This window comes from Trachurus trachurus (genome assembly GCF_905171665.1).
Source record: "Trachurus trachurus genome assembly, chromosome: 12".
NCBI lineage: Eukaryota > Metazoa > Chordata > Actinopteri > Carangiformes > Carangidae > Trachurus > Trachurus trachurus.
Window position 1 is genome coordinate 28,999,608 of NC_139908.1, and position 24,944 is coordinate 29,024,551.

The 24,944-nt window shown below is 40.4% G+C and overlaps 1 protein-coding gene across 1 annotated transcript; it reads right to left on the reverse strand.

Annotated features, from left to right (window-relative positions):
- Positions 1-9,647: 9,647 nt before the first annotated feature.
- st8sia3 (ST8 alpha-N-acetyl-neuraminide alpha-2,8-sialyltransferase 3) lies at positions 9,648-24,549 on the reverse strand (the record flags this gene model as incomplete). Its single annotated transcript, XM_083983167.1, has 4 exons — positions 9,648-9,930; positions 13,373-13,930; positions 16,290-16,409; positions 24,386-24,549. The coding sequence occupies 4 exons, from the start codon at positions 24,547-24,549 to the stop codon at positions 9,648-9,650; spliced, it is 1,125 nt and encodes a 374-aa protein (XP_083839293.1).
- Between the last annotated feature and the right edge of the window lie 395 nt (positions 24,550-24,944).

Sequence of the window (24,944 nt, forward strand, 5' to 3'; positions counted from 1 at the left end):
CATGGTTGAAGTGAACATCAGAGGGAGCGTGGCCACAGGGAGAGGCAACATGCTAATTCAGATCAATATTAGTGATACATTTCCATGTGAGCTCCAGTGTGTGTGTGTGTGTGTGTGTGTGTGTGTGTGTGTGTGTGTGTGTGTGTGTGTGTGTGTGTGGACGTACAAAGAATTATGTAAATGAGAAAACAGTAACATGACTTATTCCACTTATTTTACCATTTATGTTGAAGAATCTGATTTGTCCCATTGAATAAGACCCTGGCTCTCAAAATGACAGTTCTGATCAAATGAAATAACACAAAATATCAATTCAACTAAAATTCTGGAAACTGTTACAGATGTAAAAAAAAAAAAAAAAACATGAATAAATAAATAAATCTTACCCATTATTATTGAAGCTAGAAGTAAATGAGTTAGATGCAGATGAGCTGATGAGTCTTCCTACTACGTATTTAGTTTGTATTGTCTTTGATATAAACCTTTTTAAAATGTGTATCACAGTGAACACAAGCAGGACAGCAGCCTGTTTAATGAGTACAGCAAATATCACTGCAGGGTTTGACATAGTAGAAAATGCAGGGTTCTTTTTATTACAGTAAGACTACATATTATAAAACCACTAATGTTTTAAAATATGGGAAGTTATGAAATGTAGCACACTAAAATGCAACAAAGAGACAAACAAAATGAAAATTGCAGGAGGACGCACACAGTTTGCTAACAACAACATAACAGCAGAATGAAGCCAGCCCAGCTCCAGTCCTGGTAGTCAGGTAACACTGTAACACTGCTCATTAAAAGTGAATTCCTCTGCATTTAGACCCAGACCTCCTCTGTTCAGTCAGAAAGCACCGGACTTAGTTTCTATACAACACAAAGAGAAGATGTGTGGCGCAGCAGCTTAGTTTAGGTTAGTTCATTCATTAACTACAGGACTAAAGGAGGGGGGGTCTTCCTCCTCCTCCTCCTCCTCCTCCTCCTCCTCCTCCTCCTCCTCCTCCTCCTCCTCCTCCTCCTCCTCCTCCTCCTCCCTGCATGATTATTTAATGTGCTCCGGTTTGTTGCTCCTTTAATCATAACATTTGATTTATTGATTTCCTCTCAGCCTAATGACGGTACAAACCTTCAGTGTCCCGGCTGCAGACCGAGGCCAAGAAATCCAGACTTTTCACACTTTATGATCAAAGAGAGAAGAGGAGGAGGAAGAGGAGGAGGAGGATGAGGAGGAGGAGGAGGAGGAATATTTCTGATCAGGTTAAAGTGGAGACAGCAGCAGTCAAATGGAGATTGTTTTCTATGCCCAAACAAATTGAAATGACTTTAACGTAACATAAGCTGTCAGTTTGCTTTTGCTTTTCCAAATTTTCCCTGAGGATGAATTCTCTATTTTACGTTTCAGAAGAACACATACATTCATTCATTACACACATGAGGTTGTTGATCATTTCATTTATTTGAGTATAAATTCTCAGACTGTATATTTCTTTGAATGCAGGTTGTTGAGTTCAATGACAGTTTGTAAATCTGTTACCTGTGTTTTTGCTATTATTATTATAATTTTTTAATTCATTACAAAACCTTAAACAGATGAATTCAAACCAGTTATTCATGTATCATCTTTGTATTAATAAGGAACCTAAAGGGATGTATTAGACAGATTTGCTGATTCTTAACTCATTAGTCTGTTTATGTCTCTACTTGTTTACATTCTTATCTAAATTATTGAATAATCTGTGTATTTTTATGTTTTGCACGTGTTGTGCCACACTGCCTGCTCCTCTCATGCTTTGCTGCTGCTCTGACCTCCTTTCCTCCTGCAGGGATCAATATACTGTTTCTCCTTATCTCTGAACTCCAACAGTCACACTGAACACAACATACACGGTTTCATTTTACGCAGGATTTTTGTTTTTGTTCTTTTGTCCTCTTTAATTTATCTCTTCAATTTCTATTAATATCAAATATCAAACATCAAACATTATCTTCTTCTGCTTGTTCATTAAAATTGGTATTTTACTTGGAGAATTAGAGGTCAGACCTGCAAAACTAAATGGTTAAGGAATAAAAAATATTATTGAATATTTTAAAATGCATGAAATTTTTACTAATTGCTTTCTTTAAATAAAAAAGAACCCCAGTCTTTTGGGGTAAAGGCGTGTGTTGGATCCAGTTGTTGACCCCTGCAGGTTCTCTTTTGTTAGCAGCTGCTGACATGAAGCCTGAGGACTGAAAGGGTCAGAGGTCAGAGGTCAGCCAACCCCGGCGCTCGCCATCTGACCTCGCTCATTTCCATACACGCTGACCTACATTATATGGCGCTTTTTTCTCTTTCTATCCTTCAAATATACATAAATAAAAAATGTAATACGTTTGTTTTTAACATTAAAAAATAGTTCCTTTCCATAACATTAAAACTGCAAATTAATATTTTATAAATATATAATTTTATTTATTTATTTGAGATGCTTATTTCACAATGTGTTCCGTGTACCAGTTATTCTGGTTTACATCATCAATACCATTAGGATTATTATTGATTATTCCAGATTTGTTGACAGAGACATAATGACATCATTCATCAGCAGCTGACACACTGACATTCTCTTCATTTTAAGGCCTTACAAGCATAGAATATCATCACTGAGTGAGATGTCATTCTGCTTTTTAATCCTTGAGATTTGTGTGTTTACACAATATAAAAGATGAATTATGAATAAATAACTGTTTGTTAATGTGAAAAATATTCTTATAAAAAGACTTGTTTAGATGGTGTCAGCACTGCCACTGTCTCATCCTTCTGTTGACCAGGGCTCAGATGCTCCGTCACCTCTGACCTGTGAGGGCGGACCACTCCCCACGCCCCGCTTCCAGAAAACAGCAGCCTGACACCATCTCTCTGTGCAGTTCAGAGAGTGCTTGCATGTGTGTGTGTGTGTGTGTGTGTGTGTGTGTGTGGGTGTGTGTGTGGTCTTGTTCTTGTATCTTTGAGGGGCAGACTGAACAACAATTCAGGGAATCTGACTTCATCCCAGATTTCCAAAACAGGCTAACAGGCTAACCCTGTTTGTGGATATTAGAGCAACAACCTTAGATATAAAGTTAAAGGCCAATATGTTCTTCCTGTTGAGCCACATTAGAACCATACTACTACTAGATACTAACAGCTCTGCTTTTTTCAGTAACAAGTAATCAAAAAAGTTTCCCCCGTTATAACGCTGTTACCGTTACTGACAATAGAATGCGCCGTTACTTGTGAGTCCCATCACAAAACAATACACCCGTTAAAGTGTAGGCTACGTACACTTTTTTTTTTCTCTCCATCAACTATATGGAAAAAAAGCCATTTATCTGGAACTAACCAACTCACCCATATTCCTCCGCACTGGCAGGCTCCACGATGCGGCGGAGGAATAGTTCTATAGATATGAGGGAGGTTGGGGTTATGGTTAGGGGGTTAGGGGGTTAGGGGGGTGACTCCAAGTAATTTGACAAATTTGAGAATTTTATAAAAAAGTAACGTGTAATAGTCACTTTTCCTAGTTACTTTTATAATGTAGTGATTCAGTTACTTTTTGGGGAAAGTAACTAGTAACTCTAACAAATTACTTTTTAAAAGTAACGTGCCCCCATCATATACAGGTGTTGATCCCTCAGGCCAGATGATGTTCACCACTGTTGGAGACAAGTGAGGACTTATATAATGATATTTTTTTCTGTCTCCTGTCTTTCTCCACTGCTCTATCAGAATAAAGGTAACATTTTATTATATCTTTATCAAGGACGTGTACAGCCGGTACCCTGCAGGCTCAAGCTGCCACTAACTCTAGCCCATGGTGCTTAGAGGAACTGGACCAAGACAGACCAGACCAGGACCGGATCCAGCCTCACACTCTCTCCCTCTCTGCTCTGGTTGGAACATCTAAAGCCAGACGTCGCACAATCACGTCTGACCCTTGATCAACGTGGACAGATCATTGTTTACTGTTGATGATGTGGCACTGACACACACATGCACACACACTTAAAGGTCCAGTGTGTAATAATTTGCAAGGTTTATTGGTGAAATCTGAATATACCACCCATGAATATATTTGTGTAAGTGTATAATGCGTTTGGTTTTCGTGGCCTTATAATTCTTCTTTTATACATATACTGTAGCAGGGGTCTTGATTTAGAGAGTGTGGCCATCTTGCGCCGCCATGTTTGTACGGCAGCCTGAACAGAAAATCCAGCCAGAGAGCAAGTTTTGCGAGTTTCGCGTTCATGAATAAACCAACGGAGAAGAAGGCAGAAAGAAAGAAGGAGGAAACAGCAGACATGTGGTAAAATGGTTTAGATCTTCACCTCATGGCTCCATGCTCCTGAAATACTCCCATTCGTCCCAGTCCTGGCAAACAAGTTTTTTTTTTGTCCTCGGAGGCCACCGTCACTTTGTCGAAAGGAGGCAAACAATTACAGAGATGTAAAGAACAAGATACCAAAACTCCCCTCTGTAAAAACTTCTGACTCTAATTTATGTTGACAAAATAAAACAAGAATTTTGCTTTATCCATTGTTCAGATTTTTGTTCTGGAAATGTCTGAAAATTCATATTTCATTAGATATTGCCTCATTTATATATTTAAACATAAAATTTGACAAAACATGTAATACAAAAATAATAGTCTTAATATGTGAGTGATAAACTTGGGAAGTTTCATGTTGATATCTGTTAGTTCAATTTCCTTACCCAATTCACCTGTAGTGTCTCACATTAAAATAAATAAATCAATAAATAACAGGAGTGATCAGTTCAGAAAAGTTCATTGTACATCCACTTCAAACAAGACAGGACTCACTTGGTCAGATTGAACATTTCATTCATTTTAATGACTCAATGATGAAATAAATACAGAGTAGATATATTTCATTTCAAGAATCAGATGACTAAAAGATATTTGTTAATGTACAGGATATTGTGTATTATATCTAAATGTAGTTTTAGTATATTTTACTTTCTCTAAAGACATATTCATATGAATGGAGCTAGCCTTCTTGATTTGAGATGCAAAAATTACATTCTTGAAAAACATTACCTGATGCTTACTGAGATTGATTTATTTAAAAAAAAAATAAAGGGTGAAGAAGAAAATGAAAAAAGAAGCATCTAATGATCTTTATCATGTTTGTAATGTGCTCAGAAAATAACATTTTTTATTATTATTAAAGAGTGATTTTGTCTTTTATGCCAACAATCTTTTTGTCAGAGTCCTGAAAACGTCACATTTCAAGTCATCGACATCTCGTTATGGAATGAAAAAAACAAAACAAAAAAAAACAGATTAACAAATTAGAGGCAAAAACAACAGAAAGGATTCTGCTGCAGATACAAAAATAGAGCCAGTCTCTGTCCTCTCTGTTGTCTCAGTGACAAACTGCAGCAAATATCAGGACAGAAACAAAAATCCCTGCCTTGCAGGAAAAAAGCATGTTGATCACTGTATTTGATATGCCTGAAACCCACATGTGCTTATATGTCCCACATGTAAAATGCAGTTTACATGTGGAATACGTACCTTTGCTTCATTTCATTTTTTTGTTTGGTTTTGTTTTCTTATTTCTTAAAATAAAGGTCAGGTGGTCTGGGAGGGATGACGGACAGAGGGCCTCCTTCTGATCCTTCAACCTCTTCATAGAAAATATTATGATGAAATATTATGATTGATCAATATCATGATTATTAATTCCTATTATTCTTATTCTTAGTGGTGAGAGTATTGTAGCCCTGTTGAAGAAGTGTCTCCCTAATTAACCAAGCCACCTTTATAGATTAATAGTTTCAAATAGCTGATTACAGCATGTGGAAAAAATCTGGCGGATTCAGAATATGATGGAAATGATCACACAACGTGGATATGTATCAGATCCCAGGTGACAATCACAGGAAACCCAATCTCACCAAGAGCTTTGAACCAGAATCTGTAGTTACAAATGGCAAATACTGGATGGATCTGCTAAACATTAACATAGTACAAAATACACACAGAAGCAACCCACAAATGTTCTTTGTACAACTGTACCCATTCACAAAAACCTGAGTATACAAATGCACACCACTATGGAAAGACAAGAGTGCCAAAACTCTTGTCCACAAATTCATACAAAGTGTGGACTTTTAGATCAGGGCGGATTTTACCGTTAAAATGACAGAAATCCTGACCAAAACCATTCACAATTCAATCCAATCCTAATCAAGTTTTGTTGGTTAACAATTGAAAATTGCAGTGCTGTAACAAAAAGACATCCTGCTGTAGGAAATAGTGTTAATAAATGTGGTTTTCACATAATGTACAATGGAATTCACTGTTATGAGAAATGCTGATTTCCTCTTATTCCCCCTCTTACCTCACGTCACACATGGGATCAAAGACATGAGCTGACACAGTGGGAGTTAAAGCTGGGATGGATATTTTCTTTCTTGAAGATTAAAGTAGTGCCACTTCACATGTCACAAACAACTCCCATTGTATAGCATCCTGTGGGATTTCATTTCAAACTCAGCATATGCTATGAGCAGATTTGTAAAGTATTGATAATGTTAATTGCCAATGCAGGGTGGTCAAGATCAGGTGGAAGAATGAGGGGTGTAGAACCAACTCTTGTGGCATTTGTCTTTGTCTCCTTGCAGAATCATAATCCAGCAGCAACAATCATGACATTTATGGCGACTCACTTGACAGAGTTTTACAAGTAAGGTTCAGTACAGTAGTTAGTCTTTACTCTTTGTCCTTGGCCCTGCCTGGAAGTCAATTAAATATTCATAACGAGCAATTTAAGGATTTCCAAAATTATTTTAAAACAGCTAATATTCATTTATATTTTTCTCATTAACTCTGACCATTTATTTCTATAAAATTGAAATGCAAGTACTGAATATGAAACCAAGGAAAAAGATCCAAAACAATAAACCTCACTGAGTTGTGTTGGCTGAGTCTAAAGAAACAAATGTATGGATTTCTAGCTTTATGTATGATCATAGTGTAGCCAACGTCAATCTGACCCTCTGCGTTGTGTTTGGGTACGGACTGTCTCAGATGGGGTTCAAACCCTGGTCTGGCAAGGCGTGCAACGATGCAAACCGCTGTGCCAAGAGGTCAATGACGGCTTGGCAGTTGGGTTTGCACGTCCTTTATGGGTGAGTGACTGCACCCGGACCGTCCGTTACACTAGCTAATCGAATCAACAGACTCATACTCAAATCCTCCTATGTTTAAACACACAAAATACAAGGGAAGAAATCACCATATACGTACAGTGCATAGTGCTAGCTAACATTAGTCATTTAAAAAATGTTAAAAAGCAAAGCTCAAACTAATGTGAAAACAAACAATGTCATAATTAGATGTTTTATCCTGTTATCTGAAGACAATGATGTAATCATTCCATTATCTCCTAACTGAACTTGGTTTTGTCAGAATAATTACACCTACCTGAGATAACCTTTGTCCTTGTTATATTTGCATGCATGGCCTTTCTCATCTTCCGTACAATCCACACTGACTGACTAATCCTGAATGAGCCTACTATGTTGTGGAACTGCTAGTGTTCTGTTCATTGGTGGTGCCTTCACTGTCTCGGTGGGTGATATTAACTGTGACTCCTCAGATTTGTTGATGTGGTAGTTATCTCCCAGGCAGAGCTCTAGTTCATTTTATTTAACTCCTAGACATTCAAGAGAGTCTGTTAAAACATTTGCCTTTTCTGGTTTCCAGCAGTTAGCACTGATAAACTTTGTGTGAACTACCTGTGCAGCACCAAACAGCAAACAGACACAGACACAGACAGCACCTCACTAATGAAGACAGTGGACACTCTTCTTAGGAGCTGGAGGAGACCAAACCAGAGCTATGGCGATTGTATCTTTGACTTGCATCCACCAGGTGGATACAAACTCAACTGATATGACAAAGTGATGCTCTGTGTCTGTTGGATGTGTTATGTAATATACAGCTTGTTTGCATCTGAGCTATAGCAACTTTATCAGGTGATATGTTGTAGCGCCACATTATGTAATAACGCTGCATTATGTAATAATGTAATAATGTAATAAGTTTTCGCCTCATGACGTAATGATGCTGCATTTTGCAATAATCTGTCACATTTTGTAATACAATTCTTGAATATGTAATAAACTTTGCCACATTTTGTAATAACTTGTTACATAATGCACCAAATTATTACAAAATGCGGGTGTTGCATTTTTTTTATGAAGAAAATGTAATAGTTCAAGATTTTTTTTTTTTACAAAATGTGGCCGTTACTACAAACATAATGTGGCGCTACATATGTCAACATTCTTTTTTCAAATGCAATTTCCCAAACATTCCATGAAGGCGGCTTCACAGATATATAGACTGAATTTCTGTGACTAAATTACTTTGCAATCTATCATTAGTTTATTCTATAGGAGTCTATATTTCAGATGTAGCCCTCTGCCTGACAGCTTGTTCTTCTGTAGATACTGGAGGTAAGCAGGTGGGTGGAGCTAGCCCAGCTGGGTGGGGCTTCCAGACCACCATACTGGTGGTCTTGGTCTCTGGCTCTTAGCCTGGCATGCTACATCCTCATCAGCCTCAGGCATCACACCATATCATATCCTAACTCGTCCATACACCTCAGACATGGCCGACAACTCTCTAAGTTCCATCCAACATCATTTTTCATTTTGGTGTATGTGGGTTGAACAAATGAACAATAATGTTGATGATAATGATATCTGCTGTTGCCAGTCTTCAGTCAGGTGGTAACAAAGGCTAATAGAGCCATGGAAAGTACTGTTAGCTTCTAAACAAGTATTTATAAACCAGATTATTCCTGCTGGACATGACACACTGGTGCCAAAAGTTGAGAGGCCGTTATCACTGTTGTTTTCAGACTACAAGCTCACTAAAGAAGAGATCTGACAGATACTACGCAGTGTTAACCAAAACGAGTCCAGGTGGCAGCAGGTGGTATTTCATCTATAATGTAGAGTGGAAGGCAACAAGTACAGAGACTGGATGGTCTGCTGTGTAGCAGAAAGAGCAGAAATTATACTTTTGGCTTCTTGTGCCTTTTGTTATAACTTGCACTCACTTGTCTTTGACCCCCAGCAGCACAGAGCCCTCAGCCCTCCATGATGAATAAGGAAGCAGGAAAAGAACAATGTTGTCATCATATTGTTGTTGTCTCATTGAATTGATCGGAGGGGTCAATTGCCTCTTTTTTTTGAAGCAGTGCCAATGTCAGTGTGAACACAGCCTTGGTTTTAAATGGTTGAGCTGCTGATTTGCAGCTGTGGTGCTGAGAGAGATCAGTGATAAAAACACCATCAGGTAAATCAAGTCTGGGATTCTCTTCTCCAGCTGCAGTCCTGCTCTACCAGACTGTAGAGCAGTAGAAAGTAAATACACATTGTTTCATCCTGAGTGCAGGATTATGGAGCGTCTGCTCAGGGATCTTCAGCCACTGAACACAATTTAAGGACCCACTGCACTGGCTTCAGCCATGTACGATTTAGCGTTTAATAAAATCGCATGTGTCGTGTCCTCTTTTTCTGTTTGGCTCTCTTGACAATTCTGGCTCATGGAAGCATTGGAGAGGAAGTCAGAGAGGCTGTGCCGTGCCTAAGCACAGTGGGACAGGGAGAGCTTCAGCAGTCCCTCCATGTGCATCTTGTACAGGAGTTTGAACTCGGCGGGCAGCTGATGGGATTCTTGCCATTTGGTGGTGAACTTGGTGCCCTTCTTGTCGTAGTAGTGGTACGGCAGCTCCTTCCCCGTGTTGGGGTCCCAGCCGAAGGGCCAGAAGCCGTACAGGTGGATCTGGTCGCACATGGACGAGGCCAGCGTGTACATCAGGATGCCGGTGCTCAGGCGCTTCGGAGACAGCTGCTTGGTCTTCCAGTAGCTGTTAACAAGAGGTGAGAGCAATTCAAAGAGCTTGTTTCAACAAGCATGATGATGAGACATCTGTTTATTTTGTGATTTTGTTTTTTTTTTCAATCAAAAATCAAAATCAAATCAAAAAATCTAAATAAACTTTAATGTCCCCGGAGGGAAAATTGTCTTGGACAATCAATGCTGTACATCCTGCAAAACAGATTTTAAAACCATACACCATTTCACATACTCACACACACACACACACACACACACACACACACACACACACACACACACACACACACACACACACACACACACACACACACACACACACACACACAACCAACAGAGATCACTTACAGACAGTACGACTAAGTTCATGGTTCATACAAAGTAATAAATAATTATTGCACTTTCTGCATCTTGCCTCAGTATTGCCACAGTCTCTGGGACTCCACCATCAGCATCAATTTAAAGGTGCCGAAGGAATAGAATATGTATTTAAAAAAAAAAAAAAAAATACCCATGATTCTCAAAATGTGGGCTGGGCTATTACTTCAACAGCAGATGGTATATGTATGTTTATGACTATATCCATGACAGGCCTTTGTGTTTCCTGATCTGATCCTGGTCCTGTTTGAACTTGTGCTGTGCTAACTCAGTAATCCCCTTTAACCTGTTATCTTGAAAAATTCAGGATAACGATTCAATCACTACAGCAACAGAGTCATGCTATCTTCAGCACTCTGTTTCCACAGGAATACTGTTGTCATCCACTAATGCATTCAAAGTGTTGTGATTATTCTCTTTGAAGCTACAATGTGGTCATAGAATGAAACAGTAGAATGAATCTGAATTAATTAATATGCAAATGCCACTTGCATTATCCTGAATTAACCATAGAAGCACAAACCTGAGTTGTGAAATAACTGTTTGCTCTTGGTTTTGTCCATTTATTTCTATACATCAGTCACAAGAGTTAACAAAAACTAATCTGATCACTGCTGATGCTTTCCCTGGGCAGTCCTGCTCTGCAGCATCACAGAGGGGAAACTCTCCAAACCGGCCTCAACAAAAGCATCTCCAAGAGTCCTCAAGGTGCTGAAAGCTGTCTGAGCTGCTTAAACCTGGTAATTCTTCCAGAGCAGGTAGATTTAATGGGATTGGTGAAGATTAGGCTACTGTACGAGGCGCCTATTCTGCTGCTACAACACTAAGCACCGGACTTAAATCCCTCTCCACACACACTGTTGCAGCTCTGCGCCATACCTTTCACTAAATAGCTGCTTCCTTATAATCCGGCTTTGGAGCCTAAATCTCCTCTTTGCCATATAGAGCACAGTTCAATACAATAACAACCACATGTTAGCCTGGTTCCATTAACTACTGCCAACAGGACTGACACACAGTGGGACCTTTAAATCACAGACAGTGAGAGAGACTGGTTGTAACGTCTTTTCTGAGACAAAACTGAGTAACATGTAACGTTTAGGGGACAGGATGGACCAAGCTTAGGTAAAAATGGTCTCGCCACTTTGACGAGTGGAAAAACAATAATGCTTATAGTGATCATAATCCTGGCAGCAATTACTCATACATCATTAGACCAATGACTGATAGGCAAATTTATTTATTTTTATCTCTATTTTAGTTTTCTTATTGTTTACAAAACCTATAAAAAAGAGCCAAACAAATTGATTTTCCTAACAAGTATTGTGTGTGTACACAAAGCCTGGTTATAGTGTATTTGCCACTGAAAACTGTTCCAAGGAAATGCAATTTTAGCTTGTTTGACTAACAGCTGCTAAAAACTACATTTCCCTGCTAATTTAGGAAATGACTGCGTCTTGTATAAAAATGTAAATGTACTCTGAAACCAGACTAGGTAGCTTGTGTTTACCCATGGACTGGTCAGGCAGATTTCTGTCTGTCCTGAGACACTTCAGGCCAGATCAGAGAGATGTGCCACAAGCCGGACATGTTGTAGATTTGTCTACTTGAACACAGAGGCATTTTCATCCATAGCCCTTGATAATGTAATAAACCAAATATGCGAGGCAACGGAAAGCTAACTGTGCTAAAGTGTTGAATAGTGCATTGTCAATGTTGGTCTCCTGGCACTCTGGCAGGAAGAAAAATACTGAATAAGATCAGTAAATACAGGCACATTGTGAGCTAAAGGTTGGCCTGACTCCACCCCTCCCTGCTAGCTTAACCCTTTGACCTCAGACATGTTTTTGTTGATATGCAAACTTTGATTGATTGATTGAAGGTCAGTCAATCAAAGATCAAAGATGAGGAGAACAGTTCTATTGCCAGGTGTAATGGGTTTTAGAGTGACTATTGATACATGGCATGATGACAATGACTGTGTTTACATGCACTTCAGTACCCCGGTTTTAATCAGGTTTTTTAAGTACCCCGTTTTTGCGTTTGCGCATGTAAACACCATTTCCCGATTCCAGAAATCGGGATAAGCTCATATCCTGATTTTGAGAAACCCGATTTTGCTGCCTGGAGAACTCTGAAAGAAACCAGGATACTGGAGCATGTAAACACAGTACCCCGATATCTGAAAGCCGCTCAGCCAGCTGACATAACCGTTACCATAGATACGTTACTAACAAAATGGCGGCGACAACAAGATCGCATTTCTGGAGCAACGAGGAGACTATTAAATATTTTTTCATGCGAGAAAGTAACTGTTTAGATCCCCAATGTGCGGTCGGTTTATCCAAACGACGGCTGTTTACAAGTTTGCTACGATGTTTTTGGGAGGAGTGAAGCTCCCCGTGTGTGAGCTGTGACCGGGACATCACAGAGACAGCAACCCCGTCTCCTGAGCTGCTCGGCCGGCCAGACTACTCCGTCACCTCGGGGGACAAAACGATCATTAATTAACTTACCCGCAGGTTTTTAGAGGTTTACCACCGGCTGGTTAAATTCTTTTTAGGAGATAAATGCTGGTCTCATTGATGAAATCTAGCAATTGTGGCAGTTGCATTAGTTTGTTTGAATGAAAAGTGAAGCTTCATGTGTGTATTGGACAGAGCAGTGCTGCCTGGAGGCTCTGTCGCCTAATACAGAAATCACCACTTTTACATCAATAAATGCATGTTTTACAATGAACCGATCAGTCTGCATTACATTTTCTTTTCTTTTATTAAGTTATATAACATGGCAGCATTTTTAATTTGTAAATTTTCTGACCTACATATTTCCTGGTAGTTGCGCTTCCTGTTGTAAACAACACGCATAGTAATCAGAAACCAGGATACTGTATTTATCATGTATACAGGGATACTGAATAACCAGGTTTCTCTAAGTTCATGTAAACACCATACCCCCAATTTGATCAAAAAACGGGGTACTTAAAAAAGCCGATTAAAACCGGGGTACTGAAGTGCATGTAAACACAGTCAGTGTATTTAGTGGATGTGGCGTGGCCGTGTGGTGGTTCTTACTTGTTGATGTACTGCATGATGTTCCCCGGCCAGGCCAGCTGGACCTTCAGCTGACCTCGATGCTCCACAAAGAAGTCCACCAGTGTTCTCGTCACCGTGGCCGACGTGTGGAAGAAAAACGCTGGGATCCACAAAATGGCTCCGTCCAGCTTCTTCAAGCTCAGGAAAAAGTTGTTCCTGTCCTGTACAGTCAGTAAATTGTTGTAGTATTTCTCCAGGATGCTAGGGTTAAAGGTTGTCATGTTTGTCCGCCGCCCAACGTCCTTTTTAAAGAGCTCAGTCGGTGCAAAGTTGCAGCGAAAGACATAGTCGAACTTCTCGATCTGGGGTCCGCAGCGCGAGCCGGTGAGGATGCCACTGTTGCCGATCACAGCGCAGGAATTGTAGTGTTTGTTAATGATGGGCGAGACCTCAGGGAGAAGTGAGCGGAAGTTCTCCCCAATGGAGAAGACGTATTTGTGGCTGGAGTAGTCATAGTGCATTAGCTGTCCAATTCGGACAGAGCCTCGGGTCAGACTGAAGTTGTGGGGGATGTCGATGTACTGTGAGATCTCGTTCCTACAAGACAGAGGGACATTTTTCTTATCACTGTATTCTTATAGCTTTGTTGTACAGATTCAATGCACAGAAAACCCACAAAAACCGGACACCTGGTGGATTGGATTGGACTATAGGTTTGTCATTTATGGTATTGATCCGCCTCCTGTAGCTCTACACTGAACTCTGAACTGACCCTCTATGACAACAACTGCCACAACTGCAAATAAACTGTTGCTTATAGGCACTGTCCTGGATATGAAATATGAGTGCATTTACCATAATGACAAATAGTGGATTAGAGGAAAAAGCTGATGAAGGGTTTTAAACCAAATGTGAACAGATCTGATGAGTTCTAATCACAATAAAACCAGTTCTGCATTTACAGTGTAATCAGAAACAATGATGATGATGATATAATCCTCAATCTACATCAAATATTAGTGTGCAGATTATTGGTGGCTGATGAAGGGAGCAGACTGTTGATGTTTCTGTTGTTTTATTACTATTCTGCTGTTTTGGCATTTGACTCCTTCAAATCACAATAAAATGCATTAGATTCAGAAAACTGAGGACATAAAGTAACAAGCAGCCACACTTCAATAGAATTTTTAATAGAAAGTTAAAATGAAAAAGCCATTCTTTTGGGACTCTTCATGTCACAATAAAATCCAGTGCTGAAAGGGTTACGGTCTGGCAGAGACCAATCTACTGTGACTGTCAAAAATGATCAGAACACTGGCAAAGCGTACACAATGAAATTCAAACAGTCTAGTTGGAGGTCTTCAGGTTTATTTAGCAGTTGCCAATGACTTCTTTCTATCCCACCCTCTGTCTGCTCTCTCTGCCTCCTTTAGTGATGATAATACGTGTAATGACAGTACTGTAATGGAGGCAAGGCTCAGGGTGTTGGAAGTACTCCTCCACACTTCTCAATCACCAGGGAAACCAGAGTGGATCAGCAGACTGCCTGTGACATGAGGTATAGCATCCTGACCATTCAACTGCTTCAGAGCAGGAGACACACTTTGATAAAGCTTGATACTTGGACCTGTCTCGACTGATTTGACTTCAGAATTAAGTAGAGCCGCAACAATTAATCAATTAATTGAGCAATAATCGATTATTAAATTAATCGTCAACTATTTTGATAATCAAATAATTGGTTTGAGTAGTTTTCTTTTAAGAAAAAAGTAAAAATTCTCTGATTTCAGCTTCTTAAATGTGAATATTTCTGGTTTCTTTGTTCCTTTATGACAATAAACTGAGTCTCAAGGTGCCAGTAATCCAGGGCAGTCCCCGTGAAGGATGTCTATGTCTGTGTGCTTGTGCTTCACTTGTAGGGACGGTGTCGGCATTTACAGTAAAAAAAAAAAAAAAGCACCGTTCAGAGCAGCTCTGCTGTCCCTCTCTCTTCAGCCTCGTGTTTGGCTGCTCTTGTACAAAAAAAACCCACAAGCACTTTCAAAATGTGAAAGCGTGTGTTTTATTATTATTTCTGTCGCCAACACACGGCGGAGCGGCGCTCTGATCAGCGCGGCACAGAAAAGAGAAACAAACTCTGCAGGATATTTACCTTAAGTTTCATTTTAACGGTCGTTAAACAGCTTCGGACTAGTTGTGATGTTAGATAAATGACTTGTAGCTTGTAACTTACAGAGAGAGTGGAGGCTCCTTCCACACCGCTGCTGAAAACCAAACCTGCTGATCAGAGCAGGCAGAGCCGCGGGGTCACAGCTCGTCTCTGTCGCACAGAGTCCCCGACACAAGCGCCCCGTCATATTTAATGAACGTAAAAATACGTGTCACCTTTGACCTCGCGTTAATATCAAGAAATACATTTCGAAACATAATTAATTTCATTTAGGACATTTTCGGACAGAAATTAGGTACAAAGCGCATGAGATAAAATGTCATAAAAAATATATTTAAATGATGAATTGTTTACTCGACTGATTAATCGATAATGAGAATAATCGTTAGTTGCAGCCACAGAATTAAGACATTCACAATCTTTGCCTGTAGACTGGACACTTGGTTTGAGAATTGTTTTGGCCAGATGCAAATATATGAATTCTCATTTCATTTCAATCTGATTCAATCCTGGAATCAGATTCAGTATAATGCCACTAAACCCTAACAACAACCACAGCCATCTTGTTTCAACATCAACTTTTTTTGTAAATAATAAATGCTCCATGTGAAATTTGCTTTCTTTTTGTTACTGTGACACTGGTGAAGTGCTTCTCACTCAAGAAATAAAAAAGTGAAGTTTTTTTTGCAGCTACTGTTGTAAGTGCTAAAAGCATGCAGAGCTTTCAAGATTGTCGGAAAACATCAGAGACTGCGATGTGTGTGTGCGTGTGTGTGCACAACCTACTTCTGCTGCACAAAAGCAGTGCTGTTGTATCTCCATTTGGAGGAGTTCTGCAGGTCCTCGCTGAGCGCGTTGGTCAGAGGGGTGAAGGCTGGATCCAAATACTTCAACGCCAGCTGGGAGCTGCACAGAGCAGGAGAAGACGTGAAGAGTTAATCCAGGTTTGCTGCGTTAGGAGAAGGTCAGCTTCATCCACTTTAAAATGTTTTAAGAAGCATTTGAGCTCTTCTAAAACGGGTCAGTTGGAAGCATCCTCTTTAGCAGCTTGAAAACCATTCAGGGTGTGGAAGGTAACACAAGCACTCAGATCATCAGACAGGTTACAAGCCTTCAGACGGATTCAACTGTTGCACACAACTACATTAAGAAGGTGGAGTCATGTGCATAATTATCTGCAACTGACACATTGATTTATCTACTTTCTAGCTTTTGTTTGAATTTCTGATTAATTTTAAAATTCCCGTCCCATAGTAAGTACAGTGAGTCACAGATAAATTAGGAATAAACTGAATAATAACACAGCAATTTGCCTTTTTTTCTCTAAAAATGAATGGATTGTCTGAAACCTGTCTGATTGTCTGATCAGACTTTGTTGGAGCAATTTTGTTAAATGGCCAAAAGAATGAAAACAACCTGCAATGTACTGTTAAAGAGCTTTAACTGGACTCTGTTGTCTTTTCTCCACCAGTACCACATTCCTCACAAAGCTAAAGTGCCTGCAAAAGAAGATGATTGCAATATGCGAGTGTTTGAGGAGCCATTCAGCAGTTTTGTTCCTTTAAGAAACCAGCAGCAGTTAAAACTGAACAGTCAGTTTTATCCAGACAGAATTACAGCTGTGCACCTACTTCACACCTCAGCGTACTGTGGGAAAATGAGCAATCAGGCCAAAGTGTTGCTGCAATTCTGTTCATCTTAGCAAGTTATTGACAGTTCTTAAGTGAAGTAAAACATTTTTGCTTCATCCACATTCAATTTCATGCACTTATTTTACCTCAAATGATGCATTGTTTACTCTATTCCTGGACATTGTGCGTGTGTGTGTGTGTGTGTGTTTTTTTCTTGTCAGTTTGTTACTTGATAAGATGAACACTCTTTCGTGGTGCAAAATGCCTCAACTTTTTTGCTTCCGTCTTATGACTAAGTAAATTAAAGCTTGGAAATGACTCAGACCATGTACAGACCAACTTCTCATTGCCATCCCCCTCTCCCCCAAAGTCTTGACATTTTGAATGTATTTGTATTTTTCTTGCCCATGTTTTACCAAGAGTAAAATGAGAAATGATCAGAATTGAAAGAAATAGGACCCTGGACATGTTTAGTCCAATTAGCTCATAGCTAAGTGGAGGATTTCCATTAACCTAGCTTCAATCAATGTATCTTTTTTATTGAGCGGGCGTAAAAAATAAAATAAAAAAGACTTAAAGTTTGTAATACCATTATTAGCTTATCAGCAACTTTGCTGTGACTGCACACAGTGTTTCAAAAAATATGTTGTACTATAACAGTGCTACCTCTGACCTGTGTAGCCTACTAACGCTAACGTTAGCTACCCGAAAAATCCAGAATAACCACTTAATATCCTGGATGAACATCACATATAACATGTCAGTTACTTGGCACAAAGATGGAGACAGAAACAGCTGCATCCTCCACTGAGGTTGTTACAAACCATGTAAAATGAAAGGTGATGGATTTCTGCCTCATCTTTATCTGGATAGATGCTTTGTATGGACTTTGATTCCCCAATCTCCTGTCTATCAGTTTGTTCATTGTGTTACTTTACTTTTGTGCTTTGTGTCTTTCTATTTACATGAGAAGATTGCCTATCTTCCAAGGAGGTTGTATTTTTTATTTTTCCTCCACACAACAATTCAGAGTGTCTGGGTTTCATGCTGTCTGTCCAGGGCTAACTGGAACTGTGCAGGCAAATATGTGAAACTAACCTGTTAGCTAGTACAATGTCAAGCATGCAATGTGCATCTTTTCTCTATAGCCCGATGGAGATAGGAAAGCTGTTTCTCACTTCTGTGCACTGGAGGTTTGATGTCTTAGATTGAATGAACAGAGATTAAAAATTATCTTCTCATCTGACTCTGGGAAATACTGATCAGAAGGAGTTTTAACTTCCCACTAAGCTCATCAGATGACTACAATAATGTTTCAAATGAGATAAGCAGATCCCCCTGGCATCATCCATTTGAAGAAGTAGCCACTTTAAAATTCCAAATGGCCATAGCAATTGCAATATAGCATAGCAATAGTATTGCTGAAATATACATTGTTTAAATATATTTAATACTGATAATCATTTTTATAAGAAAATTGTGGTTATGTGTAAAAAAAAAAAAAAAAAAAAAAAAAAAAAGCTGCATTTCCTTGCCAGAAATGGTGGCCATCTTGAATTTCCAAGTAGCAACCATGTTTTATTTAGTGTAGGCCCCATACCCAAGGTGAACTGATGCCAAGTTTAGTACTTGTATCCACATATGAAAGATTTTTATGAAATAAAATCTGTCTCTCTGCCTCTTTTACACATCAAAATGTCAAGATTTCAGATCAAGGCCCTGCTGTAGCACACAACCGGTCAAATAGTATTTGTGACCAAGTTTGGTTCATCCAGCAAGGAAAACCAGGCAGGTGGAGATTACTGCATCAGGACAGTTCAGACAGTGAAATCTAACATCATTCACACATTCACTTACTTTTCATACTGTCCTGTATGGCAAACCCCAGCCCAGCCAGGCCCAAACAAACCCTACAAAACTATGAATAAATACTGTTTGACCTGGATCTGACAGCAGTCATACCTGCAGCAGCCTTATTTACTCTTGTGGTGTCTACCATCTTTGAAGACAGTGAGACTCAGCCAGAGAGTTGCAGCACTGGATCAGGATCATCATGAAATACTGATTAGAATTTGACCAATAGACGACAATGACTAAAATATGGATATACTGTATATGATGTTGAGAAAGCATCTCATTTTGCATCAAGATTTCTCAATTTGGGCTGAACATGCAGACGATTCATGGCAGGATCAGGGAAAAGTTTTCTTCATTTCTGTTTATGCAAAATAATGAATTGGTCAATTGAAGTTCTATTCCATGCTGTTTCAAATCCAGCACCACACCATTTAGCAGGCTTCAAGAAAGTTAGACTTGTTTCTCTGAGTTGTGTTAGCAGCACACACAGCTCAGTAGCTGAAAGCCTCCTGTCGGCTCAAAAAAAAAAAAAAAAAGCTGAAGCAGAAGCTGATGCTGATTTCACAGATAGGACGTAAGAAGATACTGCTTCTTCGGTCAACAACTTCTACACTTCAAATGGTCAACAGCTGAAACTATGCTTGTTGCTCAATAGATAGATAGATAGATAGATAGATAGATAGATAGATAGATAGATAGATAGATAGATAGATAGATAGATAGATAGATAGATAGATAGATAGATAGATAGATAGATAGATAGATAGATAGATAGATAGATAGATAGATAGATAGATAGATAGATAGATAGATAGATAGACAGACAGACAGACAGACAGACAGACAGACAGACCATAGAAACATTTAAGTTTTGCAACAAAAGGACAGAAAGACAAAGTACATCATTGCGTTTATAATCAAAATGTCAGCGCTCTGTATTCACCTCAGGTCTGGTTTGCGAGGTGGCCTCTCACTGCAGCGGGGACGTGAAAAAAAAAAACATAAACTCTTATCTTCATCAGGTATGTTGAAATGACATTCAAGAGACAAAAACCAAGACCTGGCATGCAGATGTAAAACGCATTTCAAATACTTACTGGATATGATTTTAACAATGATAAAAAATGGAAAAACAATTACAGGGTAATGACAACATAAAAGGGCAAACATTTGGAGTGTTAGGTACAACTAAAGATGGATTTGGTCCATCCATCCATCCGTATGAGTTCATCCATCCATCCATCATGTGTAGTGCTTATCTTGAGAGCCAGCTGACATTGGACAGACGGTGATATTCACCCTTGACGGTTTATTGCAGTGCTGACACAAACAAGCATTCACTCTCACACTCACACTCTTATTTCAAACTATTTGTATAAAAACTTAGTGGAAAGGGTCAAGAATCTGCTCTGTTTAACTGCAACCTGCCCAGCAGTTCTTCAGATGTGTTATTGTGTTGTGGGACAGACAGACCATTACAACGACTCCTCTCCATCCACTGGCTGCACTGCACACAAAGCAAAATCACTAAACTTCCTTGGATCTCCATGTTCCTGATGATAACCCTCACTCTACATACAAGTGCAGTACAATCAGAGTGTTTTCTCTAAAGGCTGCTCTCCCTCACATCTAACTCCCTCTGAGGCGTAACCTTGGGCTGCGGTGACAGCCAGCCCAGAGGAAAATGATTACAGGCAGTGAGGAAAATGAATCCGGCTCTTGTGCTGTAAATCAGAGCCAGAGACAGCTCACTGGCCTCCAAAACCGCTGTCACCCCGCTGCTATTTTAGCATCACACTCCAGACCTGTTCAAACATATTGGACAATCAAGATTTACAGAATGATTTTACAACCAGCTTTGCTGTGGTGGACCCACAACGACCCATTAAAAAGAATCTGATCAGACCAGTGTCAACAAATGTTTGGACTAGAATAACAAGCAGGGGGAATGTAGTAAACCTCACACACACTAGAGATCGGTCCATATGATGGTCAAATAAATTCACAGCCTCATTAAAGGGATAGTTCACCCAAAATTGAAATTTCACTCACTACTCACCCTCATGTCGACTAAGGGCTGGGAGAAGTTTCCCGGTAGAGGAGCTTCGAGAAGCTTCCGCTACAAAACAAGCTGGAAATATAGACTTATTTAATTTTTTTCGAGACAATTTCGCATTTCGGGGCTTCAATACAAGACAGACATTACATACGAGCAGCATGGAGGTATTTGGATGTTTTTTGGTGTGTCTTTTTGTTACGAAGACAGTTGGTATCCATTTGCAACCGTTATATGGACATGCACTGCTACGCCGAGACCCCCTGTAACTCAGAGAAGCCATGGAGGACTCTGAAACTTCTCCCAGCCCTTAGTCCACATGAGGGTGAGTAGATAATGAGTGAAATTTCAATCTTGGGTGAACTATCCCTTTAATAACATACTAGCCCAGACCCGAAGCCCCGCCCACATTCATCATCACTCTATTCTGCTATTTGCTTCTGTTTTTCACCATTGGTGCTTTCTCTTATCAGTCTTTATGAGGTGTTCTATCTACAGTACAGTCAAGCTGAATAACAGTCGGCTGATGATGCCCTGGTTGACAAGTGTGTAGCTTTGGACATCAGGGACATGTCCCTAAGACAGAATTGTCCCAACCAATATTTGAGTGAACTTGTTTGTGCTATGTTTGCAGCGAAGTCATATTAGATATTTCTGATGTAAGCCTGTGATGTATCGAAACCGAAATCACGACACTCTAACCCACAAACCTGTGTCGCTGTAGAAATGGCAGAACCACAACACGCCGAGACGACGAGACAAGTTTGTGCCTCCAATCCAGATACAGTACAGCCCTAAGACCTGTCAGTGCTACCAAACTTAATCAGGGCCTGGAATTCGCTGTGGGATTGCGGGTATTGCACATAATTTAACCAATTCTGTCCAGTCCTGTCAGTCCAAACTTCAAGTCTGGGCAAAAAGATAGTATTTCAGAATCCTTTCAAACTCCCTCTGTGCTGCACACCAAGCATACATTCACATATTTTGTAGCTACTTTGTGGATATCATGGCACCAAAAAAGAAAAGGCACATGAGAACAGTAACTTGGAGTAAACTAAACAGCAGCAGCCTGGACACAGGGCCGTTGTATAGGGGAGAAAGGTGATGATAATTCTAGGGGCCCAGCGCCCAGTGGGGTCCACAAAAACCCCAGTAGTCTTTGTATGACTGATTTATTCTGCATAAGATCCTGACTAATACTCATAGTAATGCTGCATTAGCAATAAAAAACAAAGTAGGCTAAATAAAAAATGATAATACATAGGTAGTCTAAGAAAAAAAAAACTGGAAAAGTTAGAGGGTATGGGCCCACTTTAGTATTCTTTAAGGGGGCCCAGAATTCCTAGCAACGGCCCTGCCTGGACGCTACCTGACATCACCAGCTTTTCAAGTGTTGGAAATACCGTTAACAGGTGCTAGGTAACCATGTTAGCTGGGGTTGACAACCTCTCAGTACTAAACTATGTAAAAGGCACATTATGGGTTCAAATGTTAACAAGTTGCTGGTTTTAAAACTGTGGACCAGGGATATTTTCATTATGATATATCCATATTTCTTTAGGTCTACATTTGCAAAATGTGGAGAAAGAATGAAGAAAGAATGCACACCACTTAGTATTAGCTGCTATGGCTAACTAGAGAGCGAGGAATGTCTACACTGTTCACTCAACTCCAACATTTCATTATTCACATCACAGATCTGGTGGTTCAGGAGCTACCACAACCAGCTGTCAACTTCACTGATCACCCAGAAAACTCCACCTGCTCGGAATGAGCAGTGAGCTTGGAATCAGACTTCAGGTATCCACAGTTCCTGCTCAGTCTGAGTCAGTGTCAGTCTTCCCCTGTGAAATGCAAAAATGGGTGAATCCCCCCATTTATCTCTCCTTTCAAAAGCAGAGACTGTGATCAATCTTAGATCATCTGCATTTCCTACAAATGGCATCACAACAAGCAGAACAACACTTGGCAAAGTGACTAAAAGAGAGACAGGAGAGCTGTGCGTGTGTGAATGAGCTCTTCTGGTTCACAGCTGTGGGATTAAGTGACAGATGCTATGTTTTCCTTCAGGCTGACACACATTCACACTGGCCGCAAAACACACTGAGATGTGCCACATTTAGAGATTTAGTTCATAAAGGCAAAGCTGCTTCCTCATTAAAACTGAACCCAGCCAATCAGCATCACACACCACTAATGGGAAAGTCTTTGTCTCTAGCACTGATATTCCTAAAACATGGAAAATAAGTGCAACTACTTAATTCTACAAATCGGAAAATCCTGCGTCCCATTCAAACTGAGGTCTGGTAGAGAGAGCTGGTGATTATTTGAAATGTGTTAATTCCACACAGAAGTTGACTTTGGCTTATCTGGTTGTCACCAATCATCTGTCACCATGTAAAATACTCCCAATCCCCAAATACATGTAATCCTATACATATAACAGTGGTAGTAAAAGTAACGCCAACAGTACCGATACCAAAAGTGGTACTGTAGTTAAGTGGGAAGAAGAATTCTGGTTTAGTACTGGCAAAAGAAGAATTAAAGAGTTGGGCTATTGGTGTTGCTACTGCAGTAGTAGTTACAGAAGTAGTAACAGACAGAGTAGTAGTGTTGGTGTTGATCATGTTGTCTGTGTTTAAGTTGTTATGGTTTCTGCAGCTGTTTGCTAGTGGTGATCCAGGATGTTTTTGAAGTGATGTCTGCTATCAGATCCTTGAATAAATGGAATTATCCAAAGTATGGTGTGTGGAAGACTATATAAGCAGCAATAAGTAAAGAGTACCAGTTTACACATGTGTAGTAGCAGTAGAATCATGAATGTGTTTTGTGCCACCTGATTGGATATGTCTTTATAATTAACACATCTGTTCATTAATTATAGAGCTGGGACAGGTCTGCAATTAGCTTAGCTTAGCATAAACCCTGGAAGCAGGTGAAAACAGCTGGTCTGACTCTGGCATTAGAGAAAGAAATCCACAGTGGCTCCTTTGTCTTATCTATTCACTGACAGAAATGTAAAAATGTGCAAGTAACCGTAGCTGCAGCGTGAGCTGTGAGGCCTCACGCAGCACAGAGGCCTTCAGTTGAGTCCGGTCAGCACAGGACCACATCCTTCAGGGGGCCGCTTGGAAACAGCACATTTCATCCCACAATGTGTTTCTCTTATGTTAGGGCTCCATTTCTGAAGAACAATGTGACCATTGTATGGACAATTTAGTCAGAGCCCAACCCAGAAATACCCTGTTAGAGGAAATGCTGCATCAATGGGTTAATGCAGTTCTTCTACCATGTCAGCACATAAACATCACTGACACTCAGCATTTACATGTACTCACCGGAACCCTGCGTGGAACATGTACATCCTGGGTCCTCCATTAGGTCCGTATCTAGGGGTGCTGAGCAGGAAGTCCTTCTTGATGGACACGTAGCTGATGAGGGACAGGATGAGCAGCGCCACGCTGAACATGACGAGCCCCAGCGCGCTGGCGATCCGCACCATCCTGCCTCCCCCCCGGGCCCCCGGCCCCCCGGCCCACAGGATCACTGAGCGGCCAAGACCAGGAGACAGAGATCCCCCAGGCGCACCGCATCAGCGGCAAAGGCGAAGGCAGAGACGCGGAGACGACACGCGCTTCACGCAGAGTCCATGTAGGGAGGAGACGCTAATGCGGCGTCGCGCGGACGTTATCTTCTAGCGAGTCTCATCGACTGAGCGGCAGCGGCAGCGGTAACGCATCAGCGGTAACGCATCAGCGGCAAGCGCAGACATCGCAAAAGGCCGAGGCGGCGAAAAAGGACGCACCGACCGCGGATTTACTGACGCCTTAAACAGAGGTGATGAAGGCTCCAGAGTCCATGTGTGGAGGAAGAGGTCGCAGCTGTAGGACGGCTTTC